Source organism: Nelumbo lutea, chromosome 5 (genome assembly GCF_056320005.1).
Source record: "Nelumbo lutea isolate HS-2025 chromosome 5, American lotus-T2T, whole genome shotgun sequence".
NCBI lineage: Eukaryota > Viridiplantae > Streptophyta > Magnoliopsida > Proteales > Nelumbonaceae > Nelumbo > Nelumbo lutea.
The window spans coordinates 36,726,441-36,754,421 of record NC_142688.1 but is presented as its reverse complement, the minus strand read 5'-3'; the positions used below and the strand labels follow the sequence as shown (position 1 = coordinate 36,754,421).

The 27,981-nt window shown below is 42.8% G+C and overlaps 1 protein-coding gene across 2 annotated transcripts; it reads left to right on the top strand.

Moving 5' to 3' along the window:
* The first annotated feature begins 401 nt into the window (after nt 1–401).
* On the top strand, nt 402–26,843 carry LOC148851742 (O-fucosyltransferase family protein). 2 transcript variants are annotated; one of them, XM_088946008.1, is made up of 11 exons: nt 402–775; nt 19,795–19,873; nt 20,083–20,150; nt 22,921–23,009; nt 23,117–23,294; nt 23,791–23,919; nt 24,096–24,232; nt 24,994–25,207; nt 25,314–25,498; nt 25,999–26,094; nt 26,314–26,843. In XM_088946008.1, the coding sequence occupies exons 1-11, from the start codon at nt 578–580 to the stop codon at nt 26,450–26,452; spliced, it is 1,512 nt and encodes a 503-aa protein (XP_088802134.1). In that variant the 5' UTR covers nt 402–577; the 3' UTR covers nt 26,453–26,843. The 2 variants fall into 2 exon arrangements, with proteins under 2 accessions (XP_088802134.1, XP_088802136.1); XM_088946010.1 differs by lacking the exon at nt 23,791–23,919.
* Nucleotides 26,844–27,981: the final 1,138 nt, after the last annotated feature.

Genomic DNA, 27,981 nt, shown 5'->3' with positions numbered 1-27,981 from the left:
GTGGGGTGTAGACTTGAACTCATATCTCACAATGAAAATGGGCCCACTATTAAAGTGGGACTCACTATGTATGAGACACGTGATGGCAGCTGATGCCTGATGTTGAAGTGTATTTTGTTGGTGGGCCGTTGTTCACTGGGTATATTGGGAGACCGAATCAGCCCCTCACAACGCCTCACAGCACATCTCCTCATCGTGTATTGGAAACATCATGATGGACGTTGTGGGGGCAGTCTTGTGCGGGGCTGATTTGAATTCGTTTGTCGGTAGATGATCCGATATCTACGAGAGGAGTTTACATCAGCCACCCCACAAGGGGCGCCCCAAAACATCGTACAACGCATCCTAACCGTGTATTGGTTTCTCGATGATTGTACTATAAATGGGATGTGCTGTGGGACGTTGTGGGGCGCCCCCTAATGGGGGGCTGATGTGAACTCTCCCACGAGAGAGCATGTGAAACGGAAGAATGACAGATCCGATGCGATGGTAAACGGCCTATGAGCCCTACTATGAGGCGAGGGGACGAGCATACGAGAGAGCATGTGAAGTTGAAGAGTGACAGAGATCCGATGAGATGGTAAACGGCCGTGGATCCTCCAATTTGAGAGGCTCTGCAACAACTAAATTTCTCCCTAAACCCTCTCTTTTATCCGTGACTGCTTATACCCTCGTTCTCTTTGCTTTCTCCGTCTTCATTTTCATTTTCTCTACGAGAGATATACCCGACGATGAAAGAAAATCCTTCGTCTCCGAGGAGTCTCAAACTCGACAGGTACACATTTATAGCTTTTCTACTGTTGACCCTGCCTTATTTGCCTTTTCCTTCTCCGTACAATCTAAAAGACTGGTCTTTTTGGGAATTATTTATTAGAAGTGTTTTTTTTTTTTTTTGCATCGTATTCTATAATGGGTTCTTCTAGTTTCATCTGGATTGCTAATTTGGTTCGTCTATTTCTGCTTTTCATAGTGATGAAGCTCATTGCACTAATGTTCTGGATGGTGTATGATTCGATCGTTTTGAATGCATTATATTTTGGAATTTGCATTTTGAGATCTTCATTTCCAATTTGTATATGTGCAACACTGATTTGGATTCTAGAATTCTGTTCTCTCTCCCCCCTCTCTATCTCTATGAGTTTTTCTATTTATTTTATTGGATAGGTATTTATTATTTTTTGATGGATAAAAATTCAATTGATTTCATTAGAAGCAAATGATAAAGAGTCTGTTACAAGCATTCCAATATGAGGTGCAGCCTCACTCATTAATACAGAAACATCATAACGTTACAAGTGGGTCCAGTACAATTGATCCCTAGTTACTCCTTGTTTAGCTAGACAATCAGCAAAAGCATTTGCCCTCCCTCCCCATCCATTGTATAGTTACATCCATCTCCTGAGTTATCCATTTGAATTTCTTCATTTCATTTCTATAAGCCTAGATCTTCCTCCGAATTGTTCCAGAGATTTGCTTTGACTTCCGACACCAACCACACCGTTCTCCAACAATCACCAACAAAGATGTCCATTCTTCTTGGGATTTCTTCGGATCTTACTCCTGCCACTTTGAGTTTTGCCGCTTGAAGATTTTGCATGCAAAACCCTTCCAATACACCACCACAAACCACTGCTATTTTGTGGAAGATGTGTTCTTGCCAGAGGTTAAAGGTAACCCCAGAATCTTGATAATTGTGGTATTCTGAGAGATGTTCAATTCATTACAGGAGTTGTATGTGTTCCTTCCAATACACAGGCAAGGACGCCAACTCTGGTTCAAGGCCCGACTCAGCCAAGAGGTTAACCTGGGCTGAGATGCAAGTCCGGCGGAAAAGGGCCTTTGTTATGCATGTGGAGACAAATTCGGCTCGGACCATCGTTGTAAGATCCTGCAAGTTTTCTTCCTTCAACCCGAAACCGAAAACGTTGAGCAATCAACAGACATTGAAGAGCCAACGGACAACCAAGAATGGGGGCAGTGGACAAAGGAATACCCAGAAGTATCCCTGCAAGCCTTGACCAGTCTTGCTTCCTCTCAAACTATGAGAGTAACCGGACTGGTACAAGGGCGCCATGTATCGGTTCTGATAGGCAGTGGCAGCACTTTCAATTTCATTACACAAACATTGGTCAGACAACTAGGGCTTCCGGTCCAACCATGTATAACATTCTGGGTGCATGTAGCTAATGGGAGCAACCTGGTGTGCGACAGTACGTGCACAGGATTAAAGATGAAGATACAACGACACGAGTTCGAGGTAGATCTAGCCCAAGAAAGTAACTCCAGCAGATTTGAAGAAGCCCTAATACAATTACAACAGCTACTTCAGAAGTTTTTAGTGATCTTCCAAGAGCCTAAGGAATTACCACTGAAATGTGCCCATGATCATTGCATTCCATTGCTGCCCGGAACGACACCCACAAATATAAGGCCCTATCGTTATCCCTATTATCAGAAACTAGAGATTGAGAGACAAGTGCAAGATTTGCTTGATAGAAAAATTATACAACCCAACCAAAGCCCATTCTCCTCGCCGGTATTACTTGTGAAAAAGAAGAATGGGACATGGTGATTTTGCATAGACTATAGGGCCCTGAACAACATTAATGTGAAGGATCGATTTCCCATACTGGTAATCGATGAACTACTAGATGAACTCGACGGGGCCACCATATTCTCTAAACTAGACCTGAGATTGGGATATCATCAAATTCGGGTCCATGAGGGTGACATCCACAAGACTGCTTTTCGTACACATGAGGGGCATTATTAGTTTTTGGTCATGCCATTCGGGTTGACCAATGCGCCAGCTATGTTCCAAGCACTTATGGATGACATATTTCAGCTCCATTTGTGCAAATTTATACTCGTTTTTTTTTTGATGATATACTTGTATATAGCGCTACATGGATGAATACCTAGTACATCTACAAATCACCTTGGAACTACTAAAGACTCATAAACTCTTTGCAAAGGAGTCAAAGTGCGCATTTGGACAGACGCAAGTACACTACTTAGGGCACATAGTTGAAAATGGCATTGTAGCAGCAGACCCGGAAAAGATCTCAAGCATGATAAATTGGCCCCGGCCTCAAAATGTTAAGGAGTAATGGGGCTTCTTGGGTCTAACAGGGTACTACCGGTGATTCATCAGAGGGTATGGATTGATTGCTGCCCCCTTGACAAGTTTACTTAAGAAGAATGGTTTCTGTTGGACTAGGGAGGCCCAACAGGCCTTTGAGACTCTCAAAACAACTATCTCGTCCCCACCGACGCTCGCACTTCCAGACTTCTCAAAGGACTTCATCATTGAATGTGATGCGTTAAACCAAGGAGTAGGTGCGGTTCTCATGCAAGAAGAAAGGCCACTAGCTTTTTTCAGCAAAGCAATGACAACACAGAAATGGGCCAAGTCAGTATACGATCGCGAACTGATAGCAGTTGTTCTCGCAGTTTAGAGGTGGCGGCCCTACCTTCTAAGGAGGAGGTTCATCATACAAACTGACCACCATAGCCTAAAATTTCTATTGGAGCAATCCGTACTATCCCCGGAATAGCAACGATGGATAGCCAAATTACTCGGCTACTTTTATGTCATTAAATACAAGGCAGGGTACACTAACAAGGTGGTGGATGCACTGTCATGCCAACCACAACTATTTCTATTACTTCTCACAGGCCCAACATGCTCCATCATGAGTCAGTTAAGGGAAGAAGCTGAAGGACACCCACAACTGAGCAAGCTGCGTTCACAGGTCCAAGAGGACCCTACTAGCCCCCAGGGTACACAGTGGAGAATAATTTGCTGCTGTATAAATGTCGAATGGTGATACCACAGGATTCAACCCATATTCAGCAGTTTCTGGAAGTGTTCCACTCATCACCAGCAGGAGGACACTCAGAGATTTTGCGCACTTACAAGAGACTAGCCACCCAATTCCACTGGAAAGGCATGCGGAATTCAGTCCAAAAATTCATAGTCGAATGCGTCATTTGCCAGAAAAATAAGGCGGATACCCAGTCTCCAGCAGGACTGCTACAACCACTCTCAATTCCTACACAAGTGTGGACGAATATATCCATGGACTTCATAATGGGGCTTCCCCTTTCCTATGGCAAGTCTGACATTCTCGTAGTGGTTGATAGATTCACCAAATATTGCCATTTTCTCCCTCTTTTCCACCCCTTTATAGCTTCAATGGTGGTTGAGATTTTTACTAAGGATGTGGTACGACTGCATGGTACCCCTAACTCTATTGTCTCAGACCGTGACCCAATTTTTATGAGTCATTTTTGGGTAGAACTTTTTCGACTACAAGGTGTGAAACTCTTCAAATCTACCAGCTACCACCCTCAAATAGATGGGCAAATTGAGGTGGTCAACCGGAGTTTGGAAACCTATCTATGGTGCTATGGAGGGGATAGGCCACGTTAGTGGCTCAGGTGGCTTCATTGGGCGGAATGGTGGAAGACCAACTCCTCTAGCGAGATAGGGTGTTACAAGATCTCAAATCCCACCTCCATCGAGCCCAACAATGGATGACAAACTCTTACAACAGAAAGCATAGGCCTGTCCAACACCAGATTGGGGAGCAAGTCTTCCTTAAACTACAACCATACAAGCAAGTTTCAGTAACAGGCCACAGTGGAACAAACTGAGCACAAGGTACTTCAGCCCATTTTGGATTGTGGAATGCATTGGGTCTATGGCATACAGGCTTGACCTTCCAACAACATCAAAATTGCACCCTGTATTCCATGTATCTCTATTAAAGAAATGGCAAAAAACAGGAACAATAACAACCACCACCCTCCCATCATTCTCGGAAGATGGCCAAGTTCAATCTGAGTCCACCTAGATAACAGATTTTTGGTGGGTTCACAAATGGATTCACATCAAACCAGAGGCATTGGTGGTATGGTCAAGCCTCCCACTTGAGGATGCAACTTGGGAACCTTACTTGGACTTACAGAATAGATTTCCACATCTTGACCTTGAGGGCAAGGTCGCTTTCAAGGGAGGAGGGACTGTTGAGACACAAATAAAGGGAATACAAGTGTACAAGAAAAGGCCACGTTAGCCTTTAAGTAATGTAATTGACAACCAACCACTAGAACAAATTAAATAACAAACTGACAAGTGGAGAGGCTGATATAACAGAATTGTATAAATAAGGAAAGGAAGCCAGAAGAGGAATTATTGATTTTGTGAATACAACCTCTCTCTCTCTCTCTCTCTTTCTCTCTCTTTCTTCTTTCTCTCTCTCTCGTTCTGGAGGCGGGCTTCCTCGAAAAAGTCCTTGAGTTAGGCAGTTCCTGACAATCTGGCCAAGTTTGGTTTCTAGGATTCTGCTCTCAGTTTGATGTTCGGCCACGTCAAGAATTGCTCTACTCTTTTTAAAGGGGATAAGGGTAATTTTCTCTTTTGGCTGAAGCGTCTCCATCAAGATTTGTAAGACTTCTTTCCAATTCTCAACCTCTATTTTTACTTTCACGACCTTCCTCTCATGGGGTCCACGTTCCTTCCATCCCACAATATTTTCGAAATAGTATCTGTTGAAAGTACTGTTATGGGAGTAGTCTTGTTATTTTGTTTTAACTGGCTTGTTTTCCCAGTTAAGCTCTCACTTACTCCACCGATTTTTGTTCTTCCCTCAGAGCTTGCTCTTTAGTATTTAAGAGCTCCCATTTTTTCTGGTTGAACTCATCAAGTGCACCTGTGGCCGTCTTCCACCCTTGTTTAGCTTGTTCCTTTGGTAGGCATACTATCTGTGTCCTCCCTTTGCCATAGAACTCGGTTAATAAAATAAATCCTCAATTTCTATTCCTTCTATTTTCTACTGTGAACCTCTTCCCATTGTTTGTCGTTTCATTTCCCCATCCTTGTATTCTTTCTGCAAATAGTAGACCATCTACAAAGCCTTTAAACCGGTCCACCACTTCTGATTCCATTAGGATCGTTGCTCATCGGTCTTCCCTTATTTTTAGACTCTTCTTCCCTCTGTTTGTTATCTCCTCCATAAGGATCTTCTTCTTCTCCAGCCGAAATACTCTTCTCCTTTTTGTCGCCTAAACAAAGCTCTCCATCTTCGGTTGTTTGTAGCCTCTTAACTAGCGGCGGTGCTTGCCCTAACCTTGTATTGGAGTTTTACCCAATTGATAATATGTTATGGACACACCGCCCGGCAGCACACTGCGACGCAGTCATAGGCAGCAGCACGCACAACATTACACACCGCCCGGTAGCGCAGCACAGCAGTACACACTGCCCGGCAGCGCGCAGCACGCACCGCACAGCAGCAACACACACCGCACGGCAGCAGCACGCACCACACCGCAACAGCAGTAGGGCAGGACCCACACGACAGCTCATCAGGGTGGGTCCACACTTATCTTACCACATCAGTTCTGCTTGCCAACTCGCCACCAGCTACTCCATTCCTCATCCCTTATCCTTATCTTATCTTATCTTAAGTAAGAGTTGTGTTACAGACACAACGCCTACCTCGAACTCGAGCTTGAGGACAAGCTCGAAGTCCAGGAGGGGTGTGATGTTATGAACACACCGCTCGGCAGCACACTGCGGCGCAATCATAGGCAGTGGCACGCCCAGCAGGCCGTACAGCAGCACGCATCGCCCGACAACGCCACCCAGTAGCACGCACCGCACAGCAGAAGCACTGTGAGACGCCCATGCCGCCTGGCAGCGGCAGTAGGGCGGGACCCACACGACAGCTCATCAAGGTGGGTTCACAATTATCTTACCACATCAGCTCTGCTCGCCAACTCGCCGCCAACTACTCAATTCCTCATCCCTTATCCTTATCTTATCTTATCTTAAAGTAAGAGCTATGTTACCATTAGGAGTTCGAGTTTAAGTTGGATTACCCTAGCCTAGCCGAATCCAACAAGGAGTTTCCTTCTGTAATCTCCTATTTAAGGAGCTACGAATTGAAGTAAAGGCATTCAGTTTTAAACCAAGAAAGGTGTTAGGAGAGTTCGGGTGATCTCTTGGACAAATCACCCACGCGATTGCCACAGTAGGGTCTGTACGCAAGGGCAAGGGCAAGGGAAGACAAGAGTCTCTCCCGGTGGACCAACTCGTGACGAGATCCTACGCGCAGGCCCATAACATTCTAGTATTAGAGCCTACCGTCATGGGGGAACAAGAGCCGCTGTCTTCCAAGGTCCACGAACTGGAACACAAACTTGCAAAGACCAGCATGGAGGTTCGTGAGGTCAAGGATGATGTCTGGGAGCTTCGACGCTTGCTGGAGACATTCTTAGCCAATAGGGAAAGGAACTCAGAAGGAACCGCCACCAACAACAGCTGCAGGCCGGACTGGGCAGAAACGTCCAGCGAAAAACAAATGGCCATCCTGACTGCCGCTGTTATCCCCAAATACAGTCGGCTAGAATTTTTGTCCTACAATGGCACTGGAGACCCACTGGGATGGTTGTACTGCTGCGAACAGTTCTTCTGCAACCAGCGCATCGATGACAAAGACAAGGTCAGTTTGGCCGCTTTCCACCTCACAGAAGAGGCACAACGCTGGTTCTACCGTCTAGAGCAGGAAGAACCTGGGCTTAGTTGGGAACAATTTAAATCCTATTGCCTCCTCCGGTTTGGACCCCTGTTGACAAGTAACCCGCTGGGCGAACTAATCAACCTCAAGCAAACCGGGACGGATTATCAACGCCAGTTCCAAACCCTTCTCGCTAGAGTGTGGACGTCGAGATGCAGCACCCCCCTAATCTAGTCACAGCTATGAACCTCACACGTGCCTTCGAAAGGAAGATGCAGATCTCCCACGAGGGCTTCAATATAGGACGACCGACATCAACATGGACGCCTTCGAAGACATCAGGAGTGACTTCCTCTTCGATCACCAGCAGAGAACCAAGGCTGCCTGCAGGCAACACCTCTAGATCAGCGTCAAGCATAGGAAGCAGCTGGTCTTTACCCCCCATTAGGCGGCTGACCCGAGCCGAGATGGCAGAACGGTGTGCAAGAGGGCAGTGCTTCAACTGCGATGATCTGTACTCCGCCGACCACAAGTGTAAGAAGTTGTTCTGTCTCCTAGTAGAAGAACAAGAAGAGGAAGAGGACGAACCTGCTACATCAGAACCAGAAATCTCCCTCCATGCCATTACGGGGGTCAAGACCTCCCAAACCATGCAATTGAGGGCATTGATAGCAGAGCGGCCAGTCCGTATTCTGGTAGACTCGGGTAGCACCCACATTTTCATCAGTGAACAGGCAGCCCGCAAGTTAGAACTGCCCATGGAAAGAAGGCCACAATTACAGGTGGTCGTGGAAAACGGGGAAAGAGTTCATAGCCCCAGAATTTGCAAGGACACCAGAATTCAGGTCGGAACAGAGTCCTTCCAAGCAGATTTATTTGTACTATCCTTGGACGAATTTGACATCGTCCTAGGTGTCAATTGGCTGATCACGCTTGGACCAATCCTATGGGACTTCGCCGCCCTGACCATGACCTTCCACTTGGATGGCAAACCAGTCACATGGCAGGGAGCCAGAATAAGAACAAGGACGCAACTACATACACTCCAAGGTGGGGACTCACGCGCAACAGATATGGAAAGGCTCCTTACGGACTTCTCTACAATGGTCAAGGAGCCCAAGGGGCTTCCCCCTCCTAGAGCTTGCGACCATCGAATCCCTCTGATAACCGAATCAGATCCCGTTGTTGTCAGGCCCTACCACTACCCCCATCGGCAGAAAAATGAAATAGAAAGGCAGTGCGCAGACATGTTACAGCAAGGGATCATTTGCCCCAACCGTTCCCCCTTCTCCTCCCCAGTTCTTTTGGTGCCCAAGCAAGACGGGACTTGGAGATTCTGTGTGGATTACAGAGAGCTTAACAGTCGGACGATCAAGGATAAGTTTCCCATCCCAGTCGTAGATGAGCTGTTAGACGAACTCCATGGAGCGCATTACTTCTCCAAGCTAGACCTTCGATCAGGATACTTCCAGGTCCGAATGATCCCAGAAGATATTGAGAAAACGGCCTTCAGAACACACCATGGCCACTTTGAGTTCCTGGTCATGTCCTTCGGTCTTAGCAACGCACCCTCCACATTCTAGGCCCTGATGAACAAGGTGTTTCACTTCCATCTCCGCAGATTTGTCTTGGTATTTTTCGACGACATCCTAGTCTATAGCAAATCGTGGGTAGAGCACGTGCAGCATCTACGAATTGTTCTTGAACTCCTGCACCAACATCAGCTCTTCCTCAAATGGTCAAAATGCTCCTTTGGGGAATGCAGGGTTCTTTACTTAGGACATGTGATTAGCGGTCAAGGGGTCACTGTGGATGACTCCAAGATTCAAACCATCAAAGAATGGCCCAAACCGCAATCCGCCAAGGCCCTCCGTGGTTTCTTAGGGCTGACCGACTACTACCGCAAGTTTGTTCACAATTACGGACTGCTGGCAGCCCCGCTAACAAGTCTGCTCAAGAAAAACGACTTTCTTTGGGACGGTACAACTGAAGCAGCCTTTGTAAAATTAAGAGAAGCCCTCTCCTCCACACCAGTTCTATAGTTGTCAAACTTTGATCTTGAGTTCACAGTGGAGTGTGACGCATCTGGCACCGACATAGGCGCGATACTACAACAACAAGGGCACCCAATCGCCTTTTTCAGCCGCAAGCTGGTCGACCGCCACCTTAAGTTGCCCGCCTATGAACGTGAACTTATTGGCCTAGCTAAGGCAATGCAGCACTGGAGGCCGTACCTGTGGGGAAGATCTTTCATAGTCAAGACAGACCATTACAACCTCAAATATCTGCTGGAACAACGACTAACCACCTTGCCACAGCAGCATTGGGTCAGCAAACTCCTTGGATTCGACTTCCGAGTAGACTACAAGGCTGGGGCCTTGAACCGTGCCGCAGATGCCTTGTCCCGTTGAGAAGATGACATGCTAATCCATGCAATCTCACAGCCCCGAGCCTCCCTGTTGGAAGACATTCGGAATGGACTGCCACAGTCACCCGAATGGAATGATTTGCTCAAGAAAATACAGGCGGGAACGGCCAACTCCAATTGGAGCATGCAGGACGGGTTGGTACTGTACAAGGGTCGAATTTATCTTCCAACCGACTGCCCCTTAATTCCCTCCGTTATCTTTAGCATACACAACGCCACACATGAGGGTATCTAGAAAACACTGCACCGCATCCATGCAGATTTCCACTGGCAAGGCATGAAGGTTTCGGTACGGGACTTCATCCAGAACTGTTCAACGTGCCAGCAGCAGAAGTGGGAAAACTTGCACCCATCAGGCCTTCTCCAATCCCTCGCCCTCCCCACTCAGATCTGTGCAGATATTTCCATGAACTTCATCGAAGGCTTTCCCAAGGTGGGAGGGAAATCAATGATATTTGTGGTGGTGGACCGCTTGTCAAAGTATGCCCACTTCCTCCCCTTATCTCACCCCTACTGTGCGGTTTCAGTGGCCCACGCCTTCTTCGGCCACATCTTCCGATTGCATGGGCTACCCTAATCCATTGTAAGTGACAGGGACCCGATCTTTACTAGCGCCTTCTAGAAGGAGCTCTTCTGACTGCAGGGAATAGACCTAGCCTTCTCCTCCGCCTACCATCCACAGACTGACGGCCAAACAGAGGTGGTGAACCGGACAATAGAGATGTACCTCCACTGCCTTGTGGGAGACCAGCCCAGGCGCTGGGTGGAGTGCCTTTCGTGGGCCAAATACTGTTATAACACGTCCTACCACTCCTCCCTTGGCATGACTCCCTTCCGGGTGGTATATGGCCGAGATCCTCCCCGTCTCTTATCTTACGAACCAGGCTCAACACGGCTGGAAGAAGTGGATCGCAACCTCCAAGATCGCGACGCCTTCCTGGCCGAAGTCTCCTTGCGCCTACAGCAGGCACAAGCGCGCATGAAGCACGCCTACGATCAGCACCACCGTGAAGTTACCTTCGAGCCAGACAATTCGTTTGGTTGAAGCTCCAACACTACCAGCAGCTCTCCCTCAGGCGTCGAGGCCCCCCCAAGCTAGCCCCAAAATTTTACGGGGCCCTTCAAGGTTCTCAGGCAGATCAGGAAGGTTGTCTATCAACTCAAGCTACCGGAGCACAGCAGAATCCATGACATCTTCCATGTGTCCCTCCTGAAGCCTTTTACAGGGACACTCCCGGACCAAGTGCCTCCCCTACCACTTCTAAAGGACGACAGACCCATCCTCCAACCTCTTGCTCTTGTACGATCACCCATCAATCAGGGTACCTTTGAGGTTCTATTGGAATGGGACGGACTACCATCAACTGAGGCCACCTGGATTCCCTGGACTGATCTTCACAGCGCCTACCCCGAACTCGAGCTTGAGGACAAGCTTGTAGTCCAGGAGGGGTGTGATGTTATGGACACACTGCCCGACAGCATACTGCGGCGCAATCATAGGCAGGGACATGCACAGCAGGCCGTACAGCAGCACGCATCGCCCGACAGCAGCAGTAGGGCGGGACCCACACGACAGCTCATCAGGGTGGGTCCACACTTATCTTACCACATCAGCTCTGCTCGCCAACTCGCCGCCAACTACATTCCTCATCCCTTATCCTTATCTTATCTTAAAGTAAGAGTTGTGTTACCATTAGGAGTAGGTAATTAGGAGTTTGAGTTTAAGTTGGATTATCCTAGCCTAGTCGAATCCAACAAGGAGTTTCCTTCTGTAATCTCCTATTTAAGGAGCTACAAATTGAAGTAAAGGCATTCAGTTTTCAACCAAGAAAGGTGTTAGGAGAGTTTGGGTGATCTCTTGGACAAATCACCCATGCGATTGCCACAGTAGGGTCTGTACGCAAGGGCAAGGGCAAGGGAAGACAGGAGTCTCTCCCGGTGGACCGACCCATGATGAGATCCTACGTGCAGGCCCATAACATAATAGTTATCCTTTTTCCTCAAAATAAGATATCCTTCATGAATTAGATTAATGACATAAATGATGAAGGGATCCCACCTCACTGAAATTCTTTCAAGAATAAGTATCATTAAGAAGCCAACTTTGTCTGGATTTTCTTATTGCCTAAGTACGCCCAGTTCGGATCACATACATTAAAGATGCAATTGGAGTTAAACTTATTGTTAGAATTCAGGTCTGCCTTAGAGTTCGGCCTGACTGAGTTCAGTTATGTAGAAGAAGAAAGAGTGATAGAGAAAGAGAGAAAGAGAGAAAGAGAGGAGAAAATTCTGGTTTGAACTGAAAGAGTCAACATGACTTCTCCCATTCGGCCAGTAAGTATTTATATTATTATTAAAACATAACTGAAAAGACCTATGTGCCCTTACTTAAGTTAAGAGCACATATTTCAACACAACATTACAGATCAGCAACATCAATCAAGGTATAAAGACTGAAATACCTCTACGCTAACACTCCCCCTCAAGCTGGTGAGTATATATCATATACTCCCAGCTTGTTACATATGTAGTCCACTCTTCCCCGACTCAAGCCTTTTGTAAATAAGTCAGCCCACTGATTTCCTGTATTAACATGTGTAATGTCTAGCTCTCCATTCAGCACCTTCTCCCTCACAAAGTGACAGTCAACCTCAATGTGCTTGGTTCTTTCATGAAACACTGGATTAGAGGAGATATGAGTTGTAGCCTGATTATCACAATAGAGCTTCATTGGAGTTTTAATGTTGTACCCTACTTCCTGTAGAAGGTTCCTTAGCCACACTAATTCACAAGCGGTATGCGCCATAGCCCTATATTCTGCCTCTGCACTGCTTCTTGCCACAACCGTTTGCTTCTTACTTTTCCATGTCACCAGGTTACCTCCCAGAAACGTGCAATAGCCTGTAGTAGACCGCCTATCAGACATAGAACCGGCCCAATCAGCATCAGAATACCCTTCTATTTCAAGTTTTCCCCCACTCTTGTATATCAAACCGCGACCCAGGGCCCCTTTTAGATACTTCACAATTCTCAGAACCGCATTCCAGTGAGGAGTCAGAGGTTTTTGCATGAACTGGCGTACCACACTAACTGCAAATGAGATGTCTGGTCTGGTAATGGTTAGGTAGTTCAATTTGCCCACAAGTCGTCGGTATCTGCCAGGGTCTTCAAACACTTCACCCATATCACTGCTTAGCTTGGTATTTGTGTCCATGGGTGTTTCAGCTGGTTTGGCACCCAACAAGCCTGTTTCTTCCGGCAAATCAAGCACATACTTCCTCTGGCACAGGTTAATCCCATACTTGGATCTCGCTACCTCTATCCCCAAGAAGTCTTTTAGTTTACCCAGATCCTTTGTCTGAAAGTGATCCTGCAGATAAGTCTTCAGCCTATCAATACCAATGTTAACATTCCTAGTAATAACAATATCATCTACATACACCACCAACAGTATTTTTCCTCCCGGAGGGTCATGACTAAATACAGAATGGTCAATCTTGCATTGTTTCATGCCAAACTTCTTCACCACCTCACTGAACCTACCAAACCATGCTCGAGGAGACTGTTTAAGCCCATATATAGCCTTCCTTAGTTTGCACACCTTACCATCCTCCCCTTGAGCAACAAACCCTGGAGGTTGCTCCATGTAGACCTCCTCGAGTAAGTCACCATGCAAAAAGGCATTCTTGATATCAAGCTGATATAGTAGCCACTCATACATGGCTGCAAGAGAGATCACAACACGAACTGACCCTATCTTAGCAACCGGTGAGAAGGTCTCTGTGTAGTCAATGTCATAGGTTTGGGAGTACCCTTTTGCAACTAATCGCGCTTTCAGGCGTTCAACACTACCATCAGGAGGTACTTAACCGTATAAGCCCACTTACAACCAACAGCTTGCTTCCCAGGAGGAAGAACAGCGAGGTCCCAAGTATGATTGTGATGAAGGGCTGAGGGTTCTTCTTCCATGGCACGGCACCACCCTGGAGAGGCAAGGGCTTCCTGGACATCTTTAGGAACAATAACTGATGATAACAAGGTAACAAACTGGCGATGGGAAGCGGAAAGGTGAGTAAGAGAAACATAATTAGAAATGGGATGAAGGGTGCAAGTACGTTTACCTTTCCGCAAAGCAATGGGTAGATCAATCTCAGATGCCAAGTGGGGTTCTGGTGCCGGATCCGTCGACGGAGATGTAGCCAGAGGAGTAGTAGTCGGTGCACGTGGGCGATGTGTATACACATGACGGATAGGTGGACGTTCAACAGGTGGTGGCACCGGAGGCAAGGATTTGGTCACAACTGGAACAAACTGAGGATCGACAATGGGAAGTGGAAGGGGAGGAGGTGATGTGGAGGAAGAAGCATCACCAGACCCCAAAAAGAACGGAGTAGACTCAAAGAAACTGACATCAGCACACACAAAGGATCGTCGAGAACCAGGATGGTAACACCTATACTCTTTCTGGGTCTGAGAATAGCTAAGGAAGATGCACTTGAGAGAACGGGCATCAAACTTGTCGTTCCCAGGACCCAAATGATGGACAAAACAGACACACCCAAAAACTCTCGGCATAAGAGGGAACGAAGACAAAGAGGGAAACAAGACCTGAAACGGAGATTGACCATCAAGGATGAACATGGGCATCCGATTAATCAGAAAACAAGAGGTAAGCACTGCATCACTCCAAAAAGGTTTGGGAACATGCATGTGATGCATTAGGGATCTTGCTGTTTCAAGGAGATGGCGATTCTTTCTCTCAGCCACCCCGTTTTGTTGTGGGGTGTAGGTACACGAGGTCTGATGTATTATGCCGTGTTGGTCCAAGTATTCCTAAAATGATGAGGATAAATATTCGCGGCCATTATCAGAACGAAAAACTTTGATGTGGATACCAAATTGGTTACGAATTTCAGCATAAAATTTTTGGAAAATGGTAAACAATTCACTTCTTTCTTTCATTAAATAGAGCCACGTCATCCTTGAAAAATCATCCACAAAAATGACAAAATATCTGTATCCATTATATGACATTACTTTATAAGGACCCAAAACATCTGAATGAACTAAAGAAAAAGGACTCGACACACAGTTATCAACCCTAGAACTAAAGGGAACACGATGGTGTTTCCCAAACTGACACGACTCACAATCCAAAACAGAAAGTTGACTCAAGGACGGAACCAAGGACTTCAAGACTTTGAGCGACGGATGACCAAATCGGCAGTGCCACTGGAGAGGAGAAAGAGATGACTGGAGAGCTGTTGATGTTCTACCACCACCACCGTCAAGATAATACAGTTCACCTGCTTCATGCCCTCCACCAATCTTCATCCCCGTCTTGAGATCCTGAAAGACACACATAGAAGGATAAAAGGTAATGGAGCAGTTAAGTGATTTGGTCAGCTTACTAACAGACATAAGGTTAAAAGGCAATTTAGGAACATACAGAACTGATGAGAGGGATACAGGATCTAGGTCAACATTACCAACACCACAAATTGAGGATGTGGAACCATTAGCAAGGGTGACAGATTGTGATGTTGAGCAATGAGATAAGGAGGAAAACACACCTGGAGTTCCAGTCATGTGATCGGAGGCTCCAGAGTCAATGATCCAGGGATTGGGTGTAGATGCCAGACAAGCCATACCTGAGTGAGCAAAAGTTGTCGTGTTCTGCTGTGATTGGATAAACCTCTCATATTCATCACGGGGAACACTCACCATCTCCTTCATGGGACCATCTGTGGATGTAGGAGGCAACTGGTCAGATGAATGATTCTCCTGTTTAAAGTTGGAAGTTGAGTCACCGGTCGCGGCATGATTGGCCCAGGTTGAGGGAGGACCATGTAAATCATAACAATAGTTGATGGTATGTCCATCCATACCACAATGAGTGCACTTCCTCGGGCCTGAGCTTCGTCCTCTACCACGGGCTCCCCCTGAATCTCTACTCCCAATACGACCACCACCACGATTATAAGTAGACCCACCATTGCCACTTCGGCCATATGCAGAACCACTACCAACACCACGGCCAGACTGAGCTCCCCGAGCTCCACCTCTACCACCACGACCTCTCGATGAGCAAAGGCCGGTCTATCTGAGATATTAGAGTTCTCAATAGATCCGATAGAAATCCTCCGAAGTCGAGCAAATACCTCTTCTAGGGACGGAAGAGCTGATCCCCCTAATATCTGAGCCCGTACTGGTTCATATTCAGACTTTAGTCCCACCAAAAATCTAGTCACATCAAACTGCTCTCTCTGTTGTTGCTGAATCTTGACATCAGAAGCGAGAGGATGATAGACATTCAACTCATTACGTATGTTCCTCATGTTGGCATAGTACTCCTCAAGACTCTGATTGCCCTGTTGCAGACTAAAGTACTCTTGATAAAGCTGATAAACTCTGGTTGTATTGTCCTGCCTCGAATACAATTTTTTCGCATGGTCCCACACGTCTTTGGCAGTATCAAGGAACATGAAGTTCACACTAATCCTAGGTTCCACACTGTTCCACAACCATGTGATGATCTGAGCGTCCTCTTGCTCCCAATCTTCATACTCGTGAGAGTCAGAGGAGGGTTTCTCCTCTCGGATATGTTTTACCTTCTTCTTTGCCTTTAGAAAAACTTCAACGGATTTAGCCCAAGGCGCATAATTCTCTCCATTTAACTTAATGGAGGTCATCTAAACATTCAGGTAGTCTATAGGCACCATCACACTAGGTTTATAATCATTACTGTCTCCCATTATGTTATCACCAATTCTGCACATTTGCTGAATTCTATTATCACTGAGATCTGCACACTACACACCACTAGGTCACACCTGTCACACTGATTGCAGCACTAATTGTTGCTGGAATGTGTGCTATTTACACCACAAACCCTGCTCCTACAACTACCTGAAATCTCACCACTATATGATCATATCTCTTCCTTCAACATGCACAAAGAAACCAGCATAAACCCTAGCACTTACTGGCCGAAACACTAGCAAATGATCTGAAACACACCTCCAATTTAATCCATAACTGATATCAAGAACTGAAATCTCTTACTTTATCGCTGAAGTTACACCCATGCGAGCAGGAGAGCAGTCCACACACAACAGCCGCTTCACACACAACAGCCACACACAATTCAGCCCTCTATTCTTCCTCTACTAGGCGAGGGCGATCTCAGAAATCACAACAACTGACCACATATGACCTGATTGGAGGCATAGAGACCCCCAAGGGAAGAGGGCGATCACTCCTTTTCAGCCCTTTCCCTTATCTCCAATCGAAACCAGAAAAAAAAAAGGAAAACCCTAGATAGGGTGTGCAGAGAATGAACCCTAGGCAAGCAGAAATCTAGGCAGATTTAACCTGCTCTGATACCATGTTAGAATTCAGGTCTGCCTTAGAGTTCGGCCTGACTGAGTTCAGTTATGTAGAAGAAGAAAGAGTGATAGAGAAAGAGAGAAAGAGAGAGAGAGAAGAGAGAATTCTGGTTCGAACTGAAAGAGTCAACATGATTTCTCCCATTCGGCCAGTAAGTATTTATATTATTATTAAAACATAACTGAAAAGACCTATGTGCCCTTACTTAAGTTAAGAGCACATATTTCAACACAACATTACAGATCAGCAACATCAATCAAGGTATAAAGACAGAAATACCCCTACGCTAACACTTATCATTGGAAAAATATGTAAATAGACATTATCCACATATATATCCCAGCACTCTTTCCAATATCCAAATGACTTGCATCCAGAGCAGTGGGTCAGAGCTGGTAACTCATGAGGCCTAGTCTTTTAAGATGGTATAAGAGGGATAACACTGGTAGTAGCCATTTTCTTGCACTGAGAGCTTCTTCAGCTGTGAACTGAGCAAGCAGACTTGCCCTCTCCTTCCGCATTTATTCCACTTTCTAAACACAATGCAACTAACCAGAAGAGTCACAGCCAAAACCAAAACCAAGGCCGCTATACTAGCTTCCCTTTGTTCAAGCATGTTACCTACATACCCATATCCAAATTCATCTCAATGAACTGCAGAAACAAAGTTCTTCAATCTTCCTCATAGAATAAGATAGAACAATAAATAAAGGATAAATAGGGCAATGCCCACATTTCTTTTCTGCTCTTTTTTTGTTGGTAGATCTTTTCTTTTGTTAGATGCAACCATGAAAATTGAAAAGCCTCTAACCATCCCAACCTAATACTAATTCTTCATAAAAGCAAAATCATTCCAGTGGGCCCCGTACCAAATCTGGAATCCTATGTAAGATTGATGGCTTGCCAGGTGGACTATCTTCCGGGGAAGTACCTAGGCCATCCCTTGGGTGCCAAGTGTTATTCTTCTGCTATATGGGATCCAGTCATTGAGAGAGTAGGAAAAAAGTTGGCCTCTTGGAAGGCAAAATATTTGTTTATAGGAGGGAGAGTGACCCTTATCAGAAGTACACTTGCCAACTTCCCTACCTACTTCATGTTCCTGTTTCCTATGCCATCTAAAATTGCAAAGAAAATTGAGAGGTTGCAGAGAAATTCTCTGGAGAGGATGAGGAGTCCATTTTGAAACAGTCACAGAGGCTGACTTCAATTGACAACACATAGCCTGGAGTTCCATTTTCTCTTCTACTAACTCTAGAAGGGCCTTACACTTTTCAAAGGGGGTTAAATACTATTCAACTTCAGCTTCTTTACTAACTCTTCAGCAATTCTCTTCCTGTCCTTCGGTGGGGCTGTTAAGGTAACAATAATTTTCTTCTCCTAGTCATTCTTGTGCATGTTGCAAATCATTCTACAGTCCTTTGCTGCTTGAGCCATGAGCTGCATTTCTGTTACCTTTTCTGGCAGTTCCTTCTTGAAAGTCAAGAATTGTGGTTGTGGTTGTCTTTCCAAAATCCACTCTATCCACACAATTCTTGACTTTCAATCTTTTTCTGCTATACATTCTCTTAAACTTTCTACTCAGACCTGCTCCAATGAGGCCATCTTTCAACCTGGAAAAAACCTCGGTAATATGAATCAATTGCCCATTGTTATTGAATAGGTTTCTTCCAGTTACAGATTCAGTATGGGAGATTGAGGAGAAAATGCTTGTCATGGATATGGTAGATGAATTTAGATGGTCGGTATAATATTTGGTTTTATCTAGAATATAGTTCAAGATAAAATATAACGCAATTTGCAGACCTTGGTTTTTCCCTTGTAGCTTCTTACAGGTGAAGTAAACATGTTTTTACCTTTGAAAGACAAATGGTTTTGAATAGAAAATCATATAGAGCATGGTGATCAAGTCATATCAGTTTGAAATCAGAATTCAGTGTTTTATTCCCTGGGCAAGCCTTGGAAGATGTCAGAACTATTGTTTTGAGAAGGTTAAAGAAATAAAACATGTGGGCAGTTGCTTGAGTAGGAAGATATCAAAGCCAATGATTAAGATGGGAAAGCTATCGACCAAAATAAGTTTTAAACTTAGTCTTGTATGAATACATACGCCTATTAAATACAGGATAGCTGGCTCCAAATTTTTGTAGATTGTCCTTGGTGATATTTGCTTATATGGGTTATATGAAGCTTGGATAACTTTGAATTGGTGAGTATGTTATTTGTGTGGTTTATGAGTTCTCATATAATTTGAATGAATGAATACAATTGGATGCATTTAGGATTTCTTTTTTCATTTTCAATATTTTTTTGCTTCAATGTTTCAATTTTTTTTGTTTTCATCCATTTAACTAAAGCTCATTGAGGATCCTTCTTCCTATAGAAGTTGTGCATTAGTAAATTATTGGGTGTATAGGTAGTCTTCTTATTTTTTTCTGTCATTTTGTCTTGCAGGTGCCAGAGGAGCAATTGTGGGGCACTCCTTCCAGTTATGGTTTCCATCCATGTGTCAACCCAACTCCAAGATATAAAGGTCTATCTTGAATCATAGCTCTTCAGGACTGATATGCGGTCTCTTTCTTCTCTGACACTAGTACAACTGCAATATTAGATATCTTTGTAGGGAGCCCTGTAACCTTAGAATTACTTTAGTGCCACTAAATATTTTTTACTTTGAATTGCTTCTTCATTGTGGAATAGTGTTTCTTTGTTCTGATGATGAATTTGCTTAACACTTCTCAGCTCCCCAAGGATGGGACCACTATATAACAGTGAGAAGCAATGGAGGATTGAACCAAATGCGCACTGGTGTAAGTTAGTGACCCCTATACATTTCAGATACTTTTAAGTGGTTACTTTATTTTTACTTGCATCAACTGTTGATCCCATTATTCAGCAGTTACCTTATCTGTCCATAATAATATTTTTCTTGAACCTCAACTATTACAAACATTATCATACAGTTTTTTCTTTGATATGAATATAACTTATATTAATATTTTTTTTGTGATCAATAGCTGCAATATTTTAATTCATTAATAGATCAGAAGTTACAAGATAAAATACAAGAGAAAGAAGATTCGGTCAGTGAGAAAACCTCTTATCTCTCCTCCGTCTTTCCTTCGCTTACAAGAGTGCCTAGAATAAAGATTCTCTCCCCACCCCTTGTTTTTCTAATGCATTAGCTAATGATTTAGTGCAATGTTTAACCCAATTGAAGGAGGTTTCCATTATATCTTGTCAACTACCTTCTTTTCATTGCTATAGATCCAGAATTTTGAATCTTCTCCTTGTAACCAGCTCACTACCAGTTTGGAATCTCCTTCAACAATCAGCTTCCTAATGTTCAAGTCCTTTGCTCTTTGAATACCTTCCATCAGTGTCAATACTTCTGCTCTAAGGGAGTCCCCCTACCTTTCTGGTCCTGAGTAGAGAGCTAGGATTTGACCCTCCTCATCTCTGAACACCTCACCAATACATGGCCTTCAATAGTGATATGTGGAAAGAGGTGTACAAGCTATACACTGGAGTTGGAGTCCAAAGCGATATTGTCACAAGTTTTATGGCAGTGTTGGGTCTTCATCCCTTTAAGATCAACTGAGATAGATATCCAAAAATGAGCAAGGCACCCCACCTCGTAATACCTCTAAGCACCGGGTGACATTACTTATTCAAAATTCATCATTAAACTCTCTCCAAATGCTTCAGCTACTGAAAAAGGGGAAGCGATTCTATAGGTTATGCCGTTATGGCATCTTTTACACTGGACAGCTAGGATCGGAGGAGACAAATTTCCTTGGATTACCCCATGCTACCGAACAAATTGGCGTAGTGATAAATATGCATTGAATACTGATAATAAATAAGAATGTAAGTCACTGTCTTCCTGGGTGATTGGCTGAAAGAGCAAATACTTTCTTCATATCTGCTTGGAGATGAGATGATCTATGGAAGAACTGATATCCATATAATCAGGTGAACTTGGATTTGATACTTGGGGACCATATCCACTGCCTGGGAAAAGAATCACTTTTAGTTCCTATAATTGCAGGATGGAAAGAGTTGACAGAAAAAGAAATTCTTATATCTTCATCCCCGACTAGAATTATTATTATTATTATTATTATTATTATGATGATGATGATGATGATGATGATGATGATGCTTTAGAAAGGTTAATTTTTGTCTATATACTTATACCCAGCATCTATGTTGCATGCACACCCCACCTTTTGATGGGACTCGTGAAGTGACTTGTGTCTGGCTCTCCAAAATATGTTTTGAACTCAACTACAGTGAAAATCGGGCAGATTTACCAAAACGCCTATTATGTTGTCTCTCCAAAATTACAAATCCTCATTTTAGGTGCCTTTATTTTACAGTGGTCCAACTATTAATCTGTCCAATAGGGAACTCTAGTATTTGTCTTTACACAGTGTACACAAACTTATGATCCATTATTTATTGGATCTTTTCCAATAATCATTTAAATTAGGAATACAGTGAAAAGCAACTAGTGTGGTTATGTGGCAAATAGGCAAAGGCTTTGATTTTAATTTGTTAATTGTAAATTGTAATTTAACTATTTAAGTTATTATACTCATAAGTTCTATGGTTTTAAAGAATGATATTTGTAATATTTAATATTTATGTGAGATGTGTCCATAAATGGTTCACTGAGTCAGACTACTGGATAAGTGCGAGATTCCAATTCCAATGTCCATGTCCATGCAACACTGTGTAACGTTTATTTTTGTATGCCTTGAGCTTCTACTTGAAGATTTTCAGCTAAGGCTGAGTTTGGAAGGAGTACAAATGCAAATATGTACAGTGTAAATACATACAAAATAATGCAAAATACAAGGTTTTGCACTCTAAATATTCGTATTTGTACTCCTTCCAAACTCAGCCTAAATAGGGCATTTCATTGTTCAAACATTTGCCACATTTTTTATGAAGTTATTCTAATATGTTTCATGTTTTTCCACTTCTGAGATCTTGTTCATCCAGAAAACTTTCATGGTATTTTATTTGTTTTTGTACTTCTGTTTTGGATTTTTGTTTTTCCATTTTTTCTTTCTTTTTTTTTTTTCTGTTATTTGTATCAGGTAAGTTGGAAAAGAAAAAGAACAAAGTTGAATACAGAAAGAAGAAACTTAGATATTCATAACTTTTCACCTCAAATATCTTCTGAAAACTTCATGATGTTTTTGTGAGCTATTGCAAGAATTGACAGTCAGAAAGTATTGAAGTCTTGGGGGATTCAAGCGCCAACCCCATGCCTGGTATTAGATCCAACCTTCAGTATTGTAACTTCTAGAATAATGGTAAAATAAATACATAAATCAAAATAAAATACAAGAAACCATTCTTATCATTCTCTGCAATTGTAGAAAATTCTGAAATTCAATAATCATTTTCGAAATCCATGAATTTATGTTAATGTTCTTTCCCCGGGTTCTTCTGTTCTCAACCTTTTAAATAGACTGGATTGGTGTTTTTTGCCAACTCTAATACTATTCTTGCTCTCTGACATTTTGTACTGACTCTTGGTAACCACCTATTCTGAATACTCTATAGATATCTGATATGGTTGCTGTGGCACACATAATGAATGCAACATTAGTAATTCCTCAACTAGATAAACGGTCATTTTGGCAGGATTCAAGGTTTGTTTAGATGGTTCTTTCTTGTCTATGGCATTTGAGCTTAACTCCATAACTTTTCATGTGGTTGTTTGTACTTACACTTTCCGTTGTCTTGGATCTTTATGTAGTATGTTTTCAGACCTATTTGATGAAGAACATTTCATAACATCCTTACAAGGAGATGTGACAATAATCAAAGAGCTTCCGAAGGAATTGGAGTCTGTTCCTAGGGCCCGGAAGCATTTTACTTCCTGGTCGGGACTTAAGTACTATGAAGAGATGACACAGTTGTGGAAGGACTATCAGGTAGTTCACTGACTACTTACAAGTTACAATATCCTCTAGGTGTGCAACTTGGACAGGCTTGGGTTTAGCATTTGTTAAATTTTCCAAGGGACCTGGCCCAAAGTCCAGGCCCAATTCAGAATGCAGTGTCTAAACTTGCTTATTGGATGTTTGTTACCCTGAGTTTAAATCTTAGATTCTGTTTCAGTTGCTCTGTACTCAGTCTATTTGGAGTCTGTAATATGTCTCCTTCCTGTGTGTGGGGCTCCAGGAAGTTGTTGTAACATTTTCATCTTTCATCAATATTTTTTTTACCTTCTCCAAAAAAAAGTCCAGGCCCAATGCTGTTGAAATTCTTCAACTTGGGTACCCAAATTTGCACGTCTAATGCCCTTGTGTTACTGTCTATATTTAAGAAACAGTTATGAGCTGCTGGGTTTGGCTTGGCTAATAATGCCAACTTTGTGATCTTGAAGGATAGCTTCTAAAGTCCTTTGTGTGTGTGTGTGTGCGCCAGGTGATTCATGTTGCAAAATCTGATTCCCGCCTTGCAAATAATGACCTCCCTCTTGATATACAGAAGTTGAGATGTCGTGCTTTATATTATTCTCTCCGCTTCACTCCTTCTATTGAGAACCTGGGGAAGGTCTGAACTTTTGCTTCTCCCATTTGTATTTCTTTAAATGCCATAATATTTCATCCAGGAACCTCTTATAAAATCTCCATTTGATTCTTCTTTGGGTATAGATGCATTTAAAAGACCTGTCCTATGGGGAAACCTGTTAAATTAGGTTCTGAACATACATGACAGTGACACCACAGAAGCTGGTGGAGCGGTTGAGATCACGTGGAGGACGATACATTGCTCTCCATCTACGATATGAGAAAGATATGTTATCTTTTACTGGTTGCACGTATGGTCTTACTGATGCAGAAGCTGAGGAGCTAAGAGTAATGAGGTGAGATCTTTCTTCCAGTAAAGTATAATAAATCAATTAACATTTCAAGGTGATATGACAAGAAGATGCCATCCTCCATGCTTTTTGAATGTACGAAGAAGTTGAAACAATGTTTCTTGTTCAGGAAACATGTGTTCAGTTGTTTTACTTGTTCTTGAGCCTCAGCATCTGATCACGGTCTTTGCAAGAGTTTACTAAATTCTCTAGGATTAGTGGCATGTAAGAATCAAACAGGTGCTAAAGCATCAAATGATAAAAGCACTTTCCCTCCACTATTGGTATAAAAAATATCTTCTCCATATTGGTATATTTTAGAAGCTAATAATTATTTAATGAGCTTACTTTAAAATAAAACAACACCTTAACACAGTTGAAGCAATCTTCTATGTGGTTGGGTTGATGCGTGCTGTCGTGTCTACATACCTTCTAAGTCTGAATAAGATGGTTTTTTTTTTTTTCGTCTCTGCACATTTTGGGTTTATCTTCGTAGAAGTCTGTAACTACATATCCAAGATATATAAAACTACATAAGATATTCTTATCATTCTATCTATTGTTATTCTCCTATTTAGTTTTGACTGAACTTAATAAAATTAGATCTGCACCTTCGGCTATACCATAATAATTGGTTTGCTCCTAACAAAATGATCTTCAGTGTATGGTCTTTGGAATTACATGTTTTATTCAATGTCCCCATTTTCATATATCGTTTATAGGCTTGATGATGGATTAAATGGAACTTCTCTTTTGTGTTTTTTCAGGGAGAATACAAATCACTGGAAAATGAAGAAGATAAACTCTACAGAGCAGAGGATAGGAGGTTTTTGTCCACTAACTCCAAAGGAGGTTGGGATTTTTCTTCGGGCTCTTGGTTACCCTCCATCAACTTTAATTTACATTGCAGCTGGTGAAATATATGGTGGTAGTGCTCGCCTTTCAGAACTAAGATCCCGCTTCCCCAACTTGGTTTTCAAGGTCTAACAAGGAGCATTAGTCTCCATCAACTTCATTGCAAACAATTTAGTACTATCCAATCCATCACCTTGGTTCAATTGCAAACGACCTTATTTATTGATGACAGGAGATGGTGGCGACTACAGAAGAATTGAAAGTGTTTGCCAATCATGCATCTCAGACAGCGGCACTGGATTACATCATCTCTATAGAAAGTGATGTATTCATTCCATCTTATTCAGGTAACATGGCAAGAGCAGTTGAGGGGCACCGGAGATTCTTAGGCCATCGGAAGACAATCACCCCGGATAGGTACATCGATAACTATAACCAATTGGATGAATCCAATCAGGCATATATAAATATTCTGAAACTAGTTTTTTAAATAAATTAAGGAAATGCTAAAGAGAAACATAAAAAATAAAGTCCCATGTAGGTTAGAGCAAGAAAAACTGCATTTGTAGATTTATTGCTACTTATGAATAACAATACCTATATGTGGTTGTATCACTGCAAAAGGCCCTTTCATTTTTTCTAGAACTCTATTGCTAATGAAACTTATTTATTGCATTGGCTGTTTGTGTTTGGAAATATCTAGATGTTCACCAACTACTATTTGTAGTCCCATGTAAGAGCTAGAAAGACTGGTATTGGTAGAAGATTTATTGTTCACATGAAACTTCTTTTGTGCATTAGCTTCTTGTGTTTGGAGATTGGAAACATCTAGATGTTTTCATTTTTTTTGTTGTATGTAAAACGATTTTCCTAGTTTTAATTTTTTCTTCAACTGCTGTGTTTAAATTTGTCTGCAGGGGAGGACTTGTTCAAGTGTTTGATAAGATTGAAAGGGGAGAGTCAGAAGAAGGATCATCATTATCTTATATTGTAAGAGAGATGCACAAAAACAGGTGATCCTCTTTTGTCTGTGTTAGCCCTTCTACTCTTTTCTTTTTGTGGTTATGAATAGAAAAAAGTAATAACCATCAAAAAAAAAAAAAAGAAAAGAAATCCCTTTTACTTAAACTTAACTAGTCTGTGCCACTGGAGTTGGAGATTCCAGATAGTTTGAATGGAAAACAACAAAGCTAAGATTATTAAAATAACTATTCATGAGCTGGAATTTACAGGCAAGGAGCTCCAAGGAAAAGGCAGGGTGCCATGCCAGGGATTAAAGGCCGAGGTCGGTTTAGAACTGAAGAGTCTTTCTATGAAAATCCATATCCAGAGTGTATTTGTCGTTCTAAAAAGCATGTTCAGATGACATAGGGGTATGTAGCCGAACTGCTATTTTTGCAAATATCAAGTAGCACATTGGATGAATGTGGATCTAAGTAACTGCACCTGCTGGCACCTGAAATGAATCTCAGTATACTTGCTTACTCAAGTGGGAGATTAGCTAAGTGGAAGCCAAGGCTTGAAGATAACTCAGTTCAAGAGCACATGCTCTGTCTTCTCTATGTTTTTTTTTTCCTTATTTTTTCTATATTAGTGTAGTTTGTTTATTTACATAATAAACTCTGTAAGAAGAAGAATTCTATGGTGAGCGTTTTCACTACTGTTTTTCTTCACCAAGAAAATATTGTATTGATTTTTAGCACCGTACAACAGTACCATGGCTGCAGTGATTTGAAATGTGTGGTTTCAGAGGAAAACAAAACGTCCATGTTATAATTGATCCCATCATGGTGAGGATGGCACGTTCAATATGTATGGAAGAAAAGTTTTAAGGTGTTGCCATGGATTCTGTACTCGGGGTGGGCTTCAGTGCTGGTTATACTAGATGGAACGAGATCTGTTCCTCACACATGGGCGCCTTACAGGCACATCCACTGTGCATTGGGAACATCTCCCATCAATAATAACTTATAAATACGGGAGATGCTCTCAATACATGATAGGATGTGCATGTCAGGTCGGTGAGGCGCCCTATGTGAGAAGCAGATCCGGTCTCGTAATAGACAGCAGATGATGCTGGATTGGGTAGCCTCGGAGAGAGGCAGGATGGGGTAATGTTGGAATCCCAGGGCAATCTGGGCCAAAGGCATTTAAAGACCAAATCAGGGACGCTTTGCTGAGCTAGTTGGGACCAGCAAGAATGGAAGTTCTCTGAGGGTTGAGCTTCTAACTCTGATGCATGGTTTAAAATTGGGTCATTAGACTGGCTAGACTGATTTTATGGTAGTGTATTGTAACAGGGACATGACAGAAGGTTATGGTTCCTGAGGCATTTGATAAGAGGAAAATTAGGCGTTAGCATCCAACATTCACTGACAGCCTTGTGATTCTTTGTTAAAAATGAGGTAAACAGAAATGAGTTAGTTTGGGGACACTTGGTGGTCCTAGCCCTGAGATGAACTTGCTAATTTCTTTTGAAGTTTCCTCTCTTTGTTTTGTTTGCCATTCAAATCAAATCCGGATGTAAAATTTACATTTGATACAGATTTATACGGGTTTGCAGTTTGCTTTATATGTTATAACTAGGTTTTGCACCCTTACTTGATGATGCAAATTTTGTACTCATTTTTAGTGCAGACTGCAAACTTGAGCTATGATAAGATGTGCAAAATTTGCACCACCTTCTTCCTACCTTCATTCTCTTTGATAGAAAGGTGGTTAGTGGTTACCACTTACCAGTGTTACCAGAAAGGTATGATACTTGAAAAACCTTAATCTATCAAAAATCTACGTGAATTTGAATGAATAGCAGCTAAAGGGCCTATTTGGCATCAATTCTAGAAATTCTCTCTAAAATAATGGATTCTGGATTTTCCTGATTCTTAGAAACAATATACATG